General features: G+C 46.6%; 1 protein-coding gene across 2 annotated transcripts in view; it reads right to left on the bottom strand.

The window, feature by feature from the left end:
* The window catches only part of Dppiii (dipeptidyl peptidase 3), a 63561-nt gene that overhangs the window by 538 nt on the left and 48559 nt on the right, over positions 1 to 14464 (bottom strand). For both annotated transcript variants that reach the window (XM_077683220.1, XM_077683221.1), the window contains 3 exons: positions 12028 to 12148; positions 4883 to 5062; positions 2800 to 2962 (listed from right to left, as the gene is read on the bottom strand). In XM_077683220.1, the coding sequence (XP_077539346.1) occupies positions 2800 to 2962; positions 4883 to 5062; positions 12028 to 12148 (464 nt within the window). The remainder of the gene's footprint in view (positions 1 to 2799; positions 2963 to 4882; positions 5063 to 12027; positions 12149 to 14464) is intronic.

A 14464-nucleotide genomic window follows, 5' to 3' on the forward strand; every position in this document is an offset into this window, starting at 1 on the left:
ATAAAATCAAATTTCTTTTTTATTCCCAACATGCTAGTGGCCCCCTTATTCGCCACGGAGCTCTCCTCCTAACTGAAGTCGCTTGCGGCTTCGCATTTGTGTTTGGCCCACAGCGCACCGTCTTTCCTGCCGTCAAGGCACTCCAAAATTTCTTTTCCGACACCGGGAAACTTCCGTTCTTTGAGCCCTTTGAAACACATGGCGATCCCTGTTCACCGCCCAAAAAAACCTCGTTTTCGCCCGTAGTGTACATACACTGGGTCAACATTGAAGTGCCACTCAGCCGCGCGGTTTCCATGTGCATCAACGCATGCTCCACCACCTTCAGTTTAAAAGCGGCTGTCTAGCTCATGCACTGGCCCATTGTACGGAGCACACCAGGAGCACAAAAAAAGGTTGGAACACAGCTGAGCAACAAAACCATGCAGCCTATGGCGAAGCCACGGAACAGCAAGAGCAGAGGAGTGTGGAGTACGTTTAGTGCTTGATTTGCAAACCGACAGAACCAGCCCGAACAGCAAAGAGCACGGAAAGAGTGCGGAGTACGTTTTGTGCTCTATTCGCACGCCGCAACGTTTTTATGGCACAAGAAGGTTTGTTTTGCGTTCAGTAGGTGGTGCTCCGCATGCGCGCAATTTTTAAATTGTGAGCCACGGCATTCGCGCTCACGTCTCCGGCTACTGTTGAGTTTTTTTTTTGTTGGAATGGGTTCTTAGAATTCCTGCGTGTACTGAAGGGTGATATCAAGTTACTGCGATCGTCTACACAATCAGCAACCGTACTGAGATAAAAACTAGGGGTGTGCGAATATTCGAAACTTCGACATTCGATTCGAATTTTTTGGTATTCAATTCGATTCGAACGACACTTTTATTGTTCGAAATATTCGAACCACCCAAAACTTTAAAAAAAAAAAAAAAAAAAAAATTCAGAGCGTGTCTGTATCGGTGTTTATTTACAGTGGACTCTCGATGATACGATTCTGGGGGTGCGAATTACGGGATGATACGAATTTCCGAAAAGTCCCGGCGAAATTGCATTGTTTGCAATGGGCAAAATTTCGGCTGTTACGAACGGACCTGCGCGGCCCAGCGGAAGATACGAACGAGCCGGCGAGGTACCTGACTGCCGAACGAGCAAGTGACGGCTCTTGCTCCCCTGTTTGTCACTCTTTCTCCAGAAACGGCCGGGCTGTTGTTTTCTGCTCGCGAAAACGCTCTGCGTACGCCCAACGCGCTGACACCGCCGCGAAACCACGCCCACGCTGCGCGCGGCGCGGCCGGCGGCGCCGCGGCGTCAACATGGCGTCGGCTCCAGCCGCGAAGTGGCGCGGGCGCTCGAGCGACTGCTTCTAACCGCTCTTTAAAATGCGGCTCAAGGGAGACACGAAGTTGCTTGTGCGGTAAAGGAGCTGATAATGCATGCGAAAACGGTACTATAAAACATCATCCGCGCCGCTAGTGAATGCGCCCATAAAATATTTGCCGGGGTGCTAAGCCTAACCATCTCCGGCGGAGCCAAGCCGGCTGTCTCGATCTCATCGCAAGTAGTCAGGCTCCTCCATCCTGCCGCGCGCGCCGTGCGTCATTTTCTGACCGAGGTAGGCGCTTCCGCGGGCGCGAAATCGTCGAGCGCGGGCGTGAAATCGTCGAGCGCGGGCGCGAAATCGCAGAGCCGAGGCGAGCGAATCGCGTGCAAAAACGCACCATGCGGTTCACGCTTGGCTGTTTCGGCGTGTAGCGAGCTTGGGCACAGCGAGTGAGGAGACGAGCGCGAAGCTTTACGTGCTCCAGAAAGGACTGCTTTGCGACACGGGGGTTAAAAAAAGCAGAAAAAATCACGAATTTCTTCACGCGAAAGTAGGAAAAGAAATAAACGAAAACTTTTTTCAGCGCTAAATTTTTTGGTCTGTGTTGGTTCATACGAATTTCGGATGATACGAATATTTTTCGCAGTCCCGCGAGTATAGTATCATCAAGATTTTACTGTATCAGCGCGCGGCAATGTGCACGGGCTCGGGCATGCCAGCTACTAGTGTCTCAAGTGAGCGGCTGTTTTCGGTATCTGGTAAAGTGGTGACGAGCAGGAGGTTGTCACTGCTCCCCGAGCAGGTCGAGCAGTTAACCTTTCTCCATGTTAACATTTAAGTGAGTGCAGACCTTAACCTGTTGAGTGCAATGTAATTCCTAATTTTACTTTGTGTGATTTGTTGTGCAATAAAGTTGCAGTTTTTGTGTCTCTAGATGGTGAAAACATTAATTTTACAAAAAACAATAAGTATTTCTATTCGAAAAATATTCGATTCGATTCGAACTTTGTTTTTATTATTCGAATTCGCTTCGAAATTCAAAAATTGATATTCGCACACCCCTAATAAAAACACATCTCCGCTGCATTTTTTACTCAACGTGACAAAAAAGTAAATTCTCAAGAAGAAAAGTGAAGGGGGTAGTCTCAAGAGGGACAGAGAGTTTGGAAAAGAGGCATCATGAGTATATTCAAGCATGGCAGCGAGTGTGTGTGTGTGGCTGCCCGTGCTATCTCGGGCGTGGCAGCGATAGGGTCAAGATTACACCACGCAGGCAGTACCCATCTTAATTAAGAGGAGGTGGGAAAAGCATTTTTGACTTGCGCAAAGCTGTATCTAGGATTCACCAGTGTACACTAGCACAGCTCCCCACACAACACCCAGTGGGTTATTTAGTACCGCCAAAACTAGCATGCCCACCAATGCAAACACATCAAAAATAAAATGCACACCAGCATGAAAAAGACAGAAGAGAGTTGTCTGCCACCCACCATTGAGGCTGGTGTTGCACTGGACAAACAGGCGCCTGGGCTTCTTGCGGTCCATGACAATGTCCCAGTATGTGCGGAATGGGTACTGGCAGTGGTCGGTCACTTCCGAGTACTTCTCGTAGAGCTCCTTCGCTGCACGCACGTTCGCCGTCGCCTTGAACACCTGCGGCACAAGGAAAAGGTAACCAAGAAGTTACTCTCTCAAGCAAAGTCACCTCACTGGTGATAAGGTCCCATCCCACAGCAATACGCATTGCTATCAGCAGGGATGCACTTATCACTCACTCGTTCGCTCGTAAGATCGACAAACTGCAGATATTATAATACTGAAGCTAACTTTAGGGAGATTGGTGCAAGCTTGGTCTTTGTGGTGTTGCACAGTAAAGCATAACCATCTACACGGGGAGTATGACTACAGAAAACGGCCCCAACTCTTATGTTATCGAGAGTATCCTGAAACAGATTATGTGGCAATTAGCCGCTAAGATAACTCTACAATTACGCCTGGTTTCATTTACTCATCATAATTAGTTAGCCCGCACCGAGGTTGTAAATGTTGCGTAAATGTTGCAGGATTACTTTCCACTTTCAATACACGACCATCCACAGTATGCTTACGGAAAACAACTGTAACTATTCCGTTACTGGAACTATCCGAAAACAAATTATGCGACTATTATGTAACGTTAGAGGACTCTAACATTATGCACCACAGCTTCGCTGGTAATCCTTCTTCACAGAGTGGAAAGGCACTGAATTTTTTCTTTGCTTAAAACAATTTAACGGGGCTATGAAGAAGTACAACATTGTTCAGTTGTACACACCAGCACACACGTGAAAATGCTCGGGGATCTAGGAGGCCCCCGCTGAACATTACGCTGCACCCTAGGGCAAAAAGAAGCAAGCCTCGACAAACAAAGTTAACTTATCCCTCAAGAGATGGCGCATCGTGTATACGAAGAATGCGCGCATATCGCAGTGAGAAAAACTGCAAAGTTAAATACTTCAACACTCAAGTCGGGCCGCTATGGCCGTGTACAGCGGACCGCTACGGCCGTGTATGGGTTTTCGGGCAGCGCTTTTAAAACAACTCCCTTTAATTTTCAAGTAAACTCTGTGAAACTTCTCAGCCTTCTCCACTGATTTCAAATGTGCCTTTATTTCTTGAGTAGGTCAAGTAGTTCCCAAGATAATTAGAGATAATTAGACATTTTTGGAGGAACGATAGACAAAACAGGCTTAACTGCTATCCACAAAGGCACTCTTGCCAAAAATAAAGTTTTACACGGGGGAAAGGAGCCAATATTAAAGCCCAGAATTGCAACATAAGCCGCCATCAAGTCTTTTATTGAAAGTGGTAATCAAATTTCCGCCGCAATGCTAGGCCTAACGCCTTCACGCAGCTCATCCGCTCAGCTTCAGCGGCGGGGAGGTCGAAACAACGCCTTTTGCAGGGTTTTGACATCCGCACAAAATGGTGAGGTCATTCCGTGATTCTGTTACACATGCCCTCCGGGCTGCAAGCGCGGGAAACCAAAACGGACGATTTTCAGGCCATTCAATGTAATTATTTATCGCGTGCTCAAGTACTTAAAGTGCTGTTTCAGGTTCGCCAGGGCTTTAAGCACTGATGAAATAAATAAAAAAGGAACATAAAATTTTGGTGTCGGTACTCCTTTAAGACTCTCTCAAAATTTTACACTACAGTGAGATAATATAGGCAGGAGTGACGTAGTACCAGTCAGCGCTAAAAACACAGTCATCAATGTGTTAACTGCGCTAAAGGCCTCATTGCAACCACCCAGTCACGTTTCTCGGTGGTGCTTTAGCCAACGCCCACCACTCGTACATCACACAAACAAGATTTCGGCGACATTGCAGAGATATTGCTGGAAATTGGCCGGACAGCTGCCACTGCTTCATGCGTTTCGTTAATATCTCGGTTACTTGTTTGCAGCTTACGATAAAACTGCTGCCACTGTTATCGGGACAAAGCAGCCTCGTTGTACCTTCTCTTCCTGGTCCCTTCAATGCTCCTTCCTGCCCTCTTGAAGACTACGTCAAACTCTGCGACTCTCCTCACCTGCAGCTGGAGCAGGAAGCGCTCGATGGCGGGGCGTCCGACACAGGCTATCTTCTTCCGGTCCACCGTGATGATCAGGTCCGGCTTGCCGTCCTCCCCCACTGTCTCCTGGATCCGCACCAGGTCGCCACCGGCCTCCACCAGAACCCGCATGATCACAAACCTCGCCCGCGAGTGCGCCTGCAACGTGGTGGCGGGAACGTTAAACGGCAGAGCCGTTTAAGGGGGCACACTGGTTGGTCTCAAACCAGAAAAATCTATTCTTACAGTTATGATGATGAAAATTGGGGACCAGCAGTATTTCATTCTGACTGTAGATATTAAATTTGTTTTTGTGTAAAACGACTACAGTTAAACCTCGATATAACGAAGTCGTACTTGCGGGCGAAAATTTCGTTAAATCGAGAATTTCGTAAAATCGAGGTTTCGATTTTACAGTTAATTTAACCAGTTATTGAGGTTTCAAAACCTTGCCCATCGCTCAGAAACAACTGCTATGTAGTTACCTCTCCACTTAAAGCAAAATTTGTACTAAAACTGGCCGCGAAAATTGTGTGAATTAAGAGCCTCAACACTTTAGGCAATGGAATTCGGATAGCGACAGTAGTTCGTGTCGTCGTGAAACCGGCGCTTTTTCCGCAACGCCTCATTAAATATGATAGCAGACTAGGGTTTCACTTTTTCTTTTTTTCATTTCGGTCACTACTAAGCGCCGCTGTTAGTCAATTGAACCCGCGTCCGTGCCCCGTGAACTTCACCCCGGCGAGGTGCTGGTTCAAAGTTACGCCTCTTTTCGTCCGTTCAGTAGTAGGCTTAGCCGCGGCGTTAAGGGGTGCGGCGGGCCAACAGCGGAAGGGTGCTATAAAGCTTTCTAAAGACTTTTTCATGCATAAAGGCCCTGCAGTATGGGCGCGTGATGCAACCACGACACTCAAGATAAAGCCATGATTGAGAATTGAGCGGAGAATACACGGACCGCTTCACTTTGTGGAGCAGCGCTTACGTGCTTCCACTAAAGCGGAAAGCTTATTTTAAATATCTTCTGGCCAAATTTGATTAAGCAATTACTTGTATGCCCGCTGAGCCCTGAAGAAACCGATTTCTCCGCATCGCAGCTGTTTAACTCTTTCGCAACCGCGAAAAAAGGGCCGATTTTCGACATCCTCAATCACATTTTTTTTCTTGAGTAATTTTTATTGCATTTGGCATTGTGATATACCAAATTGTGCATTTTTAATCAAGCTTTCGAACAAAAATAACTCCAGTGTGATAGGTAGGAAACTGTTTGTTATATTAGCTGTTAACAAAGGAAAAAACACACCAAACCGAAGTAAACAAAACATACACATGCAGCTGAACAAAGCTGAAAAATTAAATTCAAAGTTCTGGAATATACAAAACGTTACACATGATGTCAGCTCACATTCTGGAAAGTTTCATTTCTGTACGTTATAAACTCTATTTTTCATGGCCCTTCAAGCTAGGGGTGGTGACTGCTGTGCCACTCAGAAAAGCAGTTGCGGGAGGACGTGAAGCATAGGGGCACTTCGCATGTGCTGCACTTGTTATATGTTTTCTGTTCTACTTTCTTCTTTCGATAGCACAGCTTGCAGTTCTTCGACTTCTCCATTTTCTGGGGTTGGTGGCGAATTGGCTCTAGACTTGGATATGGGGCACGGTCTTGCTCGATGTCATTATAATCCAAGATCTGCTGAATGAGCTGCTCTCTAAAAGCAAGCTGGTCGAATCGGGCATTTTGGGCTAGCTCTGGGACTCCTGGGTTTTCTTTTCGATGGCCTTGGTAGAGGATGAAACTGTTAACACACGCTATGTCCACGCAATGAAAAAACAGGGTTTTCCACCAGCGCACGCATTTCCTCAAGACATTGTAGGTTCCAATTATTTGGTCCGATTTATCTACACCCAGCATGCCAGCATTGTAGTCTTGGACAAGCAGAGGCCTCTTGATGGTAATCAAAGTCCATCTGTCACCTGTCTTCTGCCTTCGTGTGGCTGGGACAAACTTGTTGGCTGTATGAATGGTACTCATCAGGTTCACGGCGCGCCGGTCTTTCCATTGCATATATAAAATGTTGCCATCGCGAAGCCACCGAACGTCTCCGCGCTGAGCTCTTCGTTCCCACCGAACATCCTTCAGCTCAGTTGGAAAACATCGGCGATCTTTCCGGGTGGTACCACAGGCAAGGGTTTTGCGCTCGAGCAGATGGTCAAAAAGTTTCCCCGAGGTGTAGAAGTTGTCCATGTAAATTCTGTACCCCTGGTCTAGATACTCTGAGCACAGGCTGCTGACCACATCAAAAGCTAGGCCATGTGGTCCTGGTCTTTCACGCTTGCCTGTGTATACAGAGAACTGGAGGGTATACCCTGTTTCGGAGTCGGCTAGTACCCAAAGTTTATACCCCCACTTAGTCACTTTGTCCCGGATATACTGCCTCATTCCTGATCTGCCTTTTGATTTCACCATACGTTCGTCCACCGAGAGGTCCCGCTTTGGTTGAAAAAAATTTGCTGACGTCTGATTGATGTGCTTCAGAAGCCAGGACACCTTCCAGATCTTGCCAACAGTGGCTTCACTTGCAAAGTCGTCCGGGTCCGATACGTGTAAAAAGGCTAGTAGAGCTACAAACCGGTTTCGGGGCATAATCTTTGATGGGAGAAGGCCACTGTATATACTCCCCGTGCTCCAGTATAAGTGCAGTCGTGGTACTTCAACAATTCCCATGTAGATGATGATCGCAATGAAACGCATCATCTCCAGCGGAGTTACTTCTTCCCATGAGCCGTCACGACGAGCATAGGTCGGCTTGTCAAGAATGTTCATCCAGGCGTACTTGTTTGTGTTTTCACACAACATTCTGATCACTTCGGCCGTAAAAAACATCATAAAAAAATCCAGCGCTCTTGCGAACTTCCGGGTGCCACTCCGCCGTGTAGCGTCGATATGGACACCGGGCTGTCGCTTGGGCTCAAACTTCACACGTCGTGGCGCATTGGGCAAAATATCTCCACCGTATGTTGCCGAGACACTAAGGAAACAGAATAAACAACTGTCGTCAGTTATAAAGACCGCACACTGTATTTATACAATGGGAGCGCTGAAACGAAACTTACGTGCGCACAGTGGCTGATGTCCCCGGCTGCTGCGATGAAATGTCACTGTCTGAACTGAAGTCCAACGATTCGACATCATCACTAGACTCCTCGCTGCTGCTCTCGTCAAAAGAATCGGACTTAGAAGCGGCCGAAGTGCTTGGTTTCGCTTTTTGGTTTCGAGTAGCGCGCGGAGGAGCCGCCGCCATGATTGCCCAACAACGCCGTCACCCCGACTCAAACTTGTATTTTTCTCGGCGCCTCCATGCGGTGAAAACAACAAAACGAAATCGAAACCAAAACTTTAGTTCTTTTCGAACACATCAGAGGGCGCCACTTGTCCGTAGTCGCTGAAACAAATTTTTGGCGGCCGGTTCAAAACGTCGATACCATCGCATCGATGCCCTATGGCGCGGTTGCGAAAGAGTTAAGGAACACGTTTTGACCACGTTCGGAGAGCAATTTATTGCCACCAGCACTCGATGTTCAAGCCGTAGTGAAGAAGTCCGTAAGCAGTGCTTGGCGTTTCTTGACCAGGGTGGGCTTTACGTGACGCTCGAATGCTGACAGCGCTAACAAGGCTTGCTCTTAAAATTCGCGTGCGCCTGCCTCCGCAGAACGTCGATGGCATCCATCACTTCGGTGGCCGTCGGTCTACCGTCGGTTTCACTGACACTTTTACAGGCTCTTTTTACAGGCTCTTGTTCGGAACACTTTTCTTTCCCTTCGAGTGCTCGTGCTGCTTATAAGACTCATCTAATGATGGACGAACAAAATATTAATGTGGTTATCAGCGAGCACAACCTAGAGCAGCAGCACCATGAGCAAAGCCGCGTCACAGAACAGGGAGCCGCGTAGAAAAAAAAAAAAAAAATTGAAGTAGGCTTCGGCAGCCTAAGCATAGAGGGCGCTGGCGTAGGCAACGATGGAGACGTCAAAATGGTGGCCGCACTATTAAACCGTCCATGACCGCTAGCGGTTTTTGAGCAGCTTTTTTCGTTGCTTTTAATTGTTGTCAACCGCATAATTCACCGCTTTTCTTTCATTTTAGCCTTTTAAGAATTAGTGTGAGTACTTAATGTTTTCAATGTAGACTCTGAGAGGCAAAATAAAACGGGCCTTGACCGGAATTTCGTTCTTCCTTTCTCGCCGTGACTTCGTTAAATCGAAAGCGCCGCACAAAATTACTTCGTAAAATCGAGATAAAAATACATGGATTTAGCAAAATTTTGACAGAAAACTCGAAAAAATTCGTTATATCGCGAATTTCGTTAAATCGAGGTTCGTTATATCGAGGTTCAACTGTATATACAAATTTACTTGTATTTTGTTATTTGATTTTTTGACAGCCTTTGTAAAAGAACTGCTGGAGGGATGCAGCTGAACAAGGTACCAGTGAACTGTGCGCAAAGCAAAAAGTGCAATAAGACTAACACTGTCATTATAACTGGTCTGTAGCAGAAGTTCCGACCATTCGAAGTTTGGGCTCGGAAGGTGGGAGCCCATAAAAAACGGTTTTGCCTTCCAGGTCCAAACTTCAGACTCGGAGCAGTGGAACGCGATAAATTTAAATTGGCTTGAGGAAACCACTAGCGTGTTATCTTGGGGGCAACGAGACGGGGGAGGAACAGCAAGAGAGGTGAGTGGGAAAGAGAAGGGAGGCGTTTATTTGGCAGGGGTGCCAGTCGACTATCGTCTTTCGTTGACATTTGCAAAGAAAAGAGCAAATACGCTGCCATTTTTTATGATTATTGTTTCTTTGGGGGAAAATGAGTCCTTTTCTTTCTTGTCCTTGTTATACAGTGTTTATTCCATTTTGAGAACCACGTGATACACAGTTGTCGGTTGCTGCCCATTGTTATCTGTGCATATGAGGACTAGCAGTGATCACACGGGAGATATTTAGATGATGTATGAGCGTTTCTAAGAATAAATGTCAGATGGAAGTAGTGCTTGTCTCTTGCCTTGACAGCATGAATGTTGTTCGTGTGTTTCGCTTTGTGGATGATTATTTATTCTTCTTAGATTGTAATTCTGATGCTCTAGAATGTCGCGCCCATGATGTGTTATCCGTTGTTAAAGAAAATTTTAGGCCCCTCGAATGTACTTTTGAACTTCCGGTTAATAACTCAATACAGTTTCTCGACATAAACTTGACATTTCACCCAGATCACACTTGTTGGGCATACCAACCAAGGAGCAGCAAACCACTCCTCCCCTTTCATTCCGCACACTCAAAATTGGTGAAGAGGGGAATCATAAACATGTGTTTTAAGAACGCTATCAAGAAATCGTGTGACCATTCAATGGCTACCAGCCTCCGTCAACAATCGCAAAGATTGTCAAACTCGGGGTATCCGGCTCTGTTGCAAATCGCTGTTGCTGAGTCCCTGCTAAAAAAGTTGCGAGCCCGAACGCAGGGAGAGCAGCCGGCCTCACTCGAAAACCGTCCAAAGTATGCGGTTATACCTTACCTCCACAATATTTCCCACAACTTGAAGAAAATTGCCGGACGTACCAATATTAGAGTGGTTTTTTCTGCCCCAGAAAAACTGGGCAAGTTATGCATAATGAGTAATCCCTGGGGTCAACGCCGTAGCCGTTGCGGTATAAAACATAAATGTAAGCGCACAACATGCGCAGAAAACGTGGTATATGAAATTCCTCTTTCTTGCGGCAAACGTTACATTGGGCAGACTGGTCGCTGTGTTAATGACCGGCTTCGCGAGCACTCTAGCAATGTCAAAAACGGGAGTGGCGGATGGTTAGCGCATCACTGTTCCACGTGTCACCACAAACCGCACTGCGAACCGCTCTTCGACAAATGTACCATAATCGGCAAGAATAAAGATAGATTAACAAGAGAAATTATAGAAGCTGAAAAAATAGATAGGTTGCAGTCTCACTGCGTGAGCACACCCTCTGTATCCCTTTCTCAAAAAGAACTCTGTTATCTCAGGCGATTATAAGTGTCTCTGCGCATGTGTGGTAGTATGCAAGTGGAAAGCGTGGCATGTATATATTGTGGTTTTTTCCAAATACATTTTGTTGGTAGTTAGCGCTCGTCCTGTTGTCCCCTTTCTTTGTCCGTGTCTATTTTGCGCTTTCAGTTTCCATTATGCATCACCAACAGGCCCAAACCATGACCCTTTTGCTTGTCTCTGCTGTCCTTCTAGTCCCTCGTGTAATTTTTTGCGCCTTACGTCAGCAATGGAATACCAACTGGCACAGAAGTCCGCATTAATCAGCGTAAAGGCAGGTTTTTTTTCCAACTGCTACCATTTTTTCAGGCACAGTAGAGTTCCAGTCATGAGATCGCACAAAGACAAAAGTTTTCCGGGCCCAAGTGCAACAGGAAAAATTTTAGCTGTTACAACAACCAAATTCTAGAGCCACAATAGGCGACACAAATTGGCGAGTGCTCTTAAATCAATTTATTTCAAGAAAGAACAACAGAATGGAACGCCAAATGGCAGAAACGTGCATCTAGGAAAAGCATAAAAATCAACAACCTAATCACAGAATCGATTGCTTTGCAGAGCAAGTTAGTTTTTCTCCGCCCACTTCTCTGTGGACAGAACACCAAGTTTCCCTTGCACAGTGAACACAAATGCGATCACGTGTATCTGTTGCATTTTTAGCTGGAGATTACTACCAAAAGCAAACACACTTTTCTTTCTTTTTCTATTTTTTTTGAGCCCGCCGCTCTATACAGCCTAAGAATCAATCAGATTTAGGGGAAATCCCAGACGTAGAGTAAGTTTCTATGAAGAAAAGTTTTTTGAAAGGAAAGGAAAGGACGAATTTTTCTTCAACTGCAATGTTTCTGAGAAAGCTGTATAGCTTTCCTTTGTAGCCGTATGGCTGCATTCAGGTGGATATCACACTTTCCTTCATAGCCTAAGAATGTACAAAAGAGTACTACGAAATCGACACATGAGATCTCTAGGCGTGCTGACACATGCCACTGGCCCAACATGAAAGGGACACCGTTAGCAATCCATTCAACCCAGTCAAGGAAGGGGGCACAGTACCTGTAGCCAGACCTTGGTCTGGGGGTTGTACGCTTGCAGGCCGTCGACGCCCTTCACCACCATGCTGAGCCAGTTGACGTACGCCACGTCCTTCCCTGCGTCCCCCTCAAAGCCAAACAGCCTGCGCGCAGCAGAGGGGGCAATCGTAAGGGGGACAGCCCAGCAGCTATGCTAGCAGACCAAGCAAATTCAAATCTACAGGGGATATTTCATGTATATTCGGAAGGCCTCCTATCTTTAGCATGCATCAAACACGACATCCGTTAAAACCGCACATCAAACCAATGATTTACCGCATTTATTTCAATCTAAGATGCACCTTTTTTCCGGAAAAATAGGTCCCAAAATCTTATGCGCATTGCAATTGAGTATGACTCAAAACTGCGGTGCCGTATCGCCATCGACGTTTCAAGATGGCCGCTTGACTACAGAACGCATAACCAGCGCCTCGTAGTCGGCGCATGTTTGCCTTTGTTGTCTGCGTAGTCTTTTTTTGCGTTCCTCTGTTCTTTCTGCCGCCGAATTTCCCACTGCAAAGACACGGCGCGTTCACCACGATGCTGCGTTTAAGAAGAAAGTAATCTTGTGCACGGAAAGCAATGGAAATTGGACCGCATCACGCGCGTTTAACGCTCCGGAGGCTTGTGTGTGGGACTGGCGCAAGCAGCAAGAGAAAATTTTCGCAAGCAAGGCGACACGGAAAGGGTTCAGTGGACCAAAGATGGGGCGATATCCCCAAATAGAAGACCCTCTGGCGGAGTGCGTGCAGCAGCACAGCGAGCGGCTCGGAGACCCCAAACGACAGAGCTGCCGGGGTGGCGCTGCCTCGGACCGTCGTTGTGGTGACTGTCTTGACGGCAATAAAGCACTAGACACATGTAGGACGGGCGCACGCGATTCGCATGTGACTGATCGTTACGACTTATTGTTAGGATCTGCCAAAACCGGTCCTAACAATACGTCGTAACGATCAGTCGCATGAGAATCACATGCACCCGTCGTACATGTGTCTAGCGCTTAACTGGCACATTTCATTTTGTGCCACCTTGCTTGTTCCAAGTGAGAAAAAGTTGCGTTTTTGCTAGGAATGGGCGAATATTCGGTATTGTCGAATATTTGATCGAATAGCTCTCTATTCGTTATTCGCTTCGATCCGAATGCAGGTATTCGATGTTTTCGAATTATTCGATGCTCCCGAATAGGCAGCTAAAAAGCCAAGCTTTTCGGTCAAGCTTTCCGAGAGTTACCCCAGGCTTGGCTCAAGACCCACCAACGCGGGCATTTCTATTATCAGTGCCGGCACTGCCGAGTTGCTGCCTTGCCTAGAGGTTCGACGAAGCTCTCGGCCGCCAGCACACTTTAGGTTAAAAAAAAAGGCGGCACTGAAACGACACCGCTCCGAACATAGCGGCATCAAGCCAGCAGACTTGTACAGGCCGCCATTTTGAATAGGCATGCCGCCGTTTTGAATAGGCTCGCTCAGCGCGGCAGTACGCCGCACTAAGCGAGCCTATTCAAAATGGCGGCCAGCCACTGGCGCTTTGCTTGGCTACGGCCGAGGATACTAGTGGCTACAATACTTTTTTTAGCGGAGCTTCTAGGCGACGCTTAACTCTGCGAGTTTCTAGGCGGCGCTTAAACTTGTGAATGAGCAGCCGGCGGAAACTGCTGCACCTAGAGCATGTGGCGCAACAGGCATTTCTTCATGAAAACTTGTGAATACAGCAAAGGAAAGCTGTGTGTAAGATTTTGCAATAAATGTTCAACTGGTAATAGTTTTACACAATGCTGTGCTTACGTGAGTTCTAATTATTAGAAAAAATTGTGTACATTAGTCAGGTCACAAGTTGCTCATTTGTCTTTGTGATTTGCAATGTGTACTATTCGAACTATTCGATTCGAAATTATTCGACCAAATCACTATTCGCTTCGAACCTCAAAATCTATATTCGCCCATCCCTAGTTTTTGCATAAAATAATGGAAGTCTAGTGCGCGTTACAATCAAGGACAAAGCGTTTTTTTCTTCTTCGGACCACGAAAAATGAGTGCATGTGGCAATCAAGAGCGCGTTAGATTCAAGTAAATACGGCACTCCCCGTACATTCAGAATGCCTCCTATCTTTAGCATGCATCAAACACAACATCCATTAATACCGAACATCACACCAACGATTTAATGTTTCATTGACAGACACCGTTAGATGCTGCACCATCACAGCTTGCTACCCAGGCATTTTGATTTGATTGATTATAACGTTTAATGTGCCAATGCTTCACAGGCAATGAGGTGCGTCGCAGTGGACGGCTACGTAGTGGAGAATTAATTTTGACCACCTTCGCATCTGTAACGTGTGCCGAAATCTTGACCACGAGTGGCATTTTTGCTTTTCGCCTCCATCAAAACGGCGTCTGCCGTGGCCGAAATCAAACACTCGG

Source organism: Haemaphysalis longicornis, unplaced genomic scaffold (assembly GCF_048455015.1).
Source record: "Haemaphysalis longicornis isolate Haplotype H1 unplaced genomic scaffold, Haemaphysalis longicornis Haplotype H1 scaffold_9, whole genome shotgun sequence".
Taxonomy (NCBI): Eukaryota; Metazoa; Arthropoda; class Arachnida; order Ixodida; family Ixodidae; genus Haemaphysalis; species Haemaphysalis longicornis.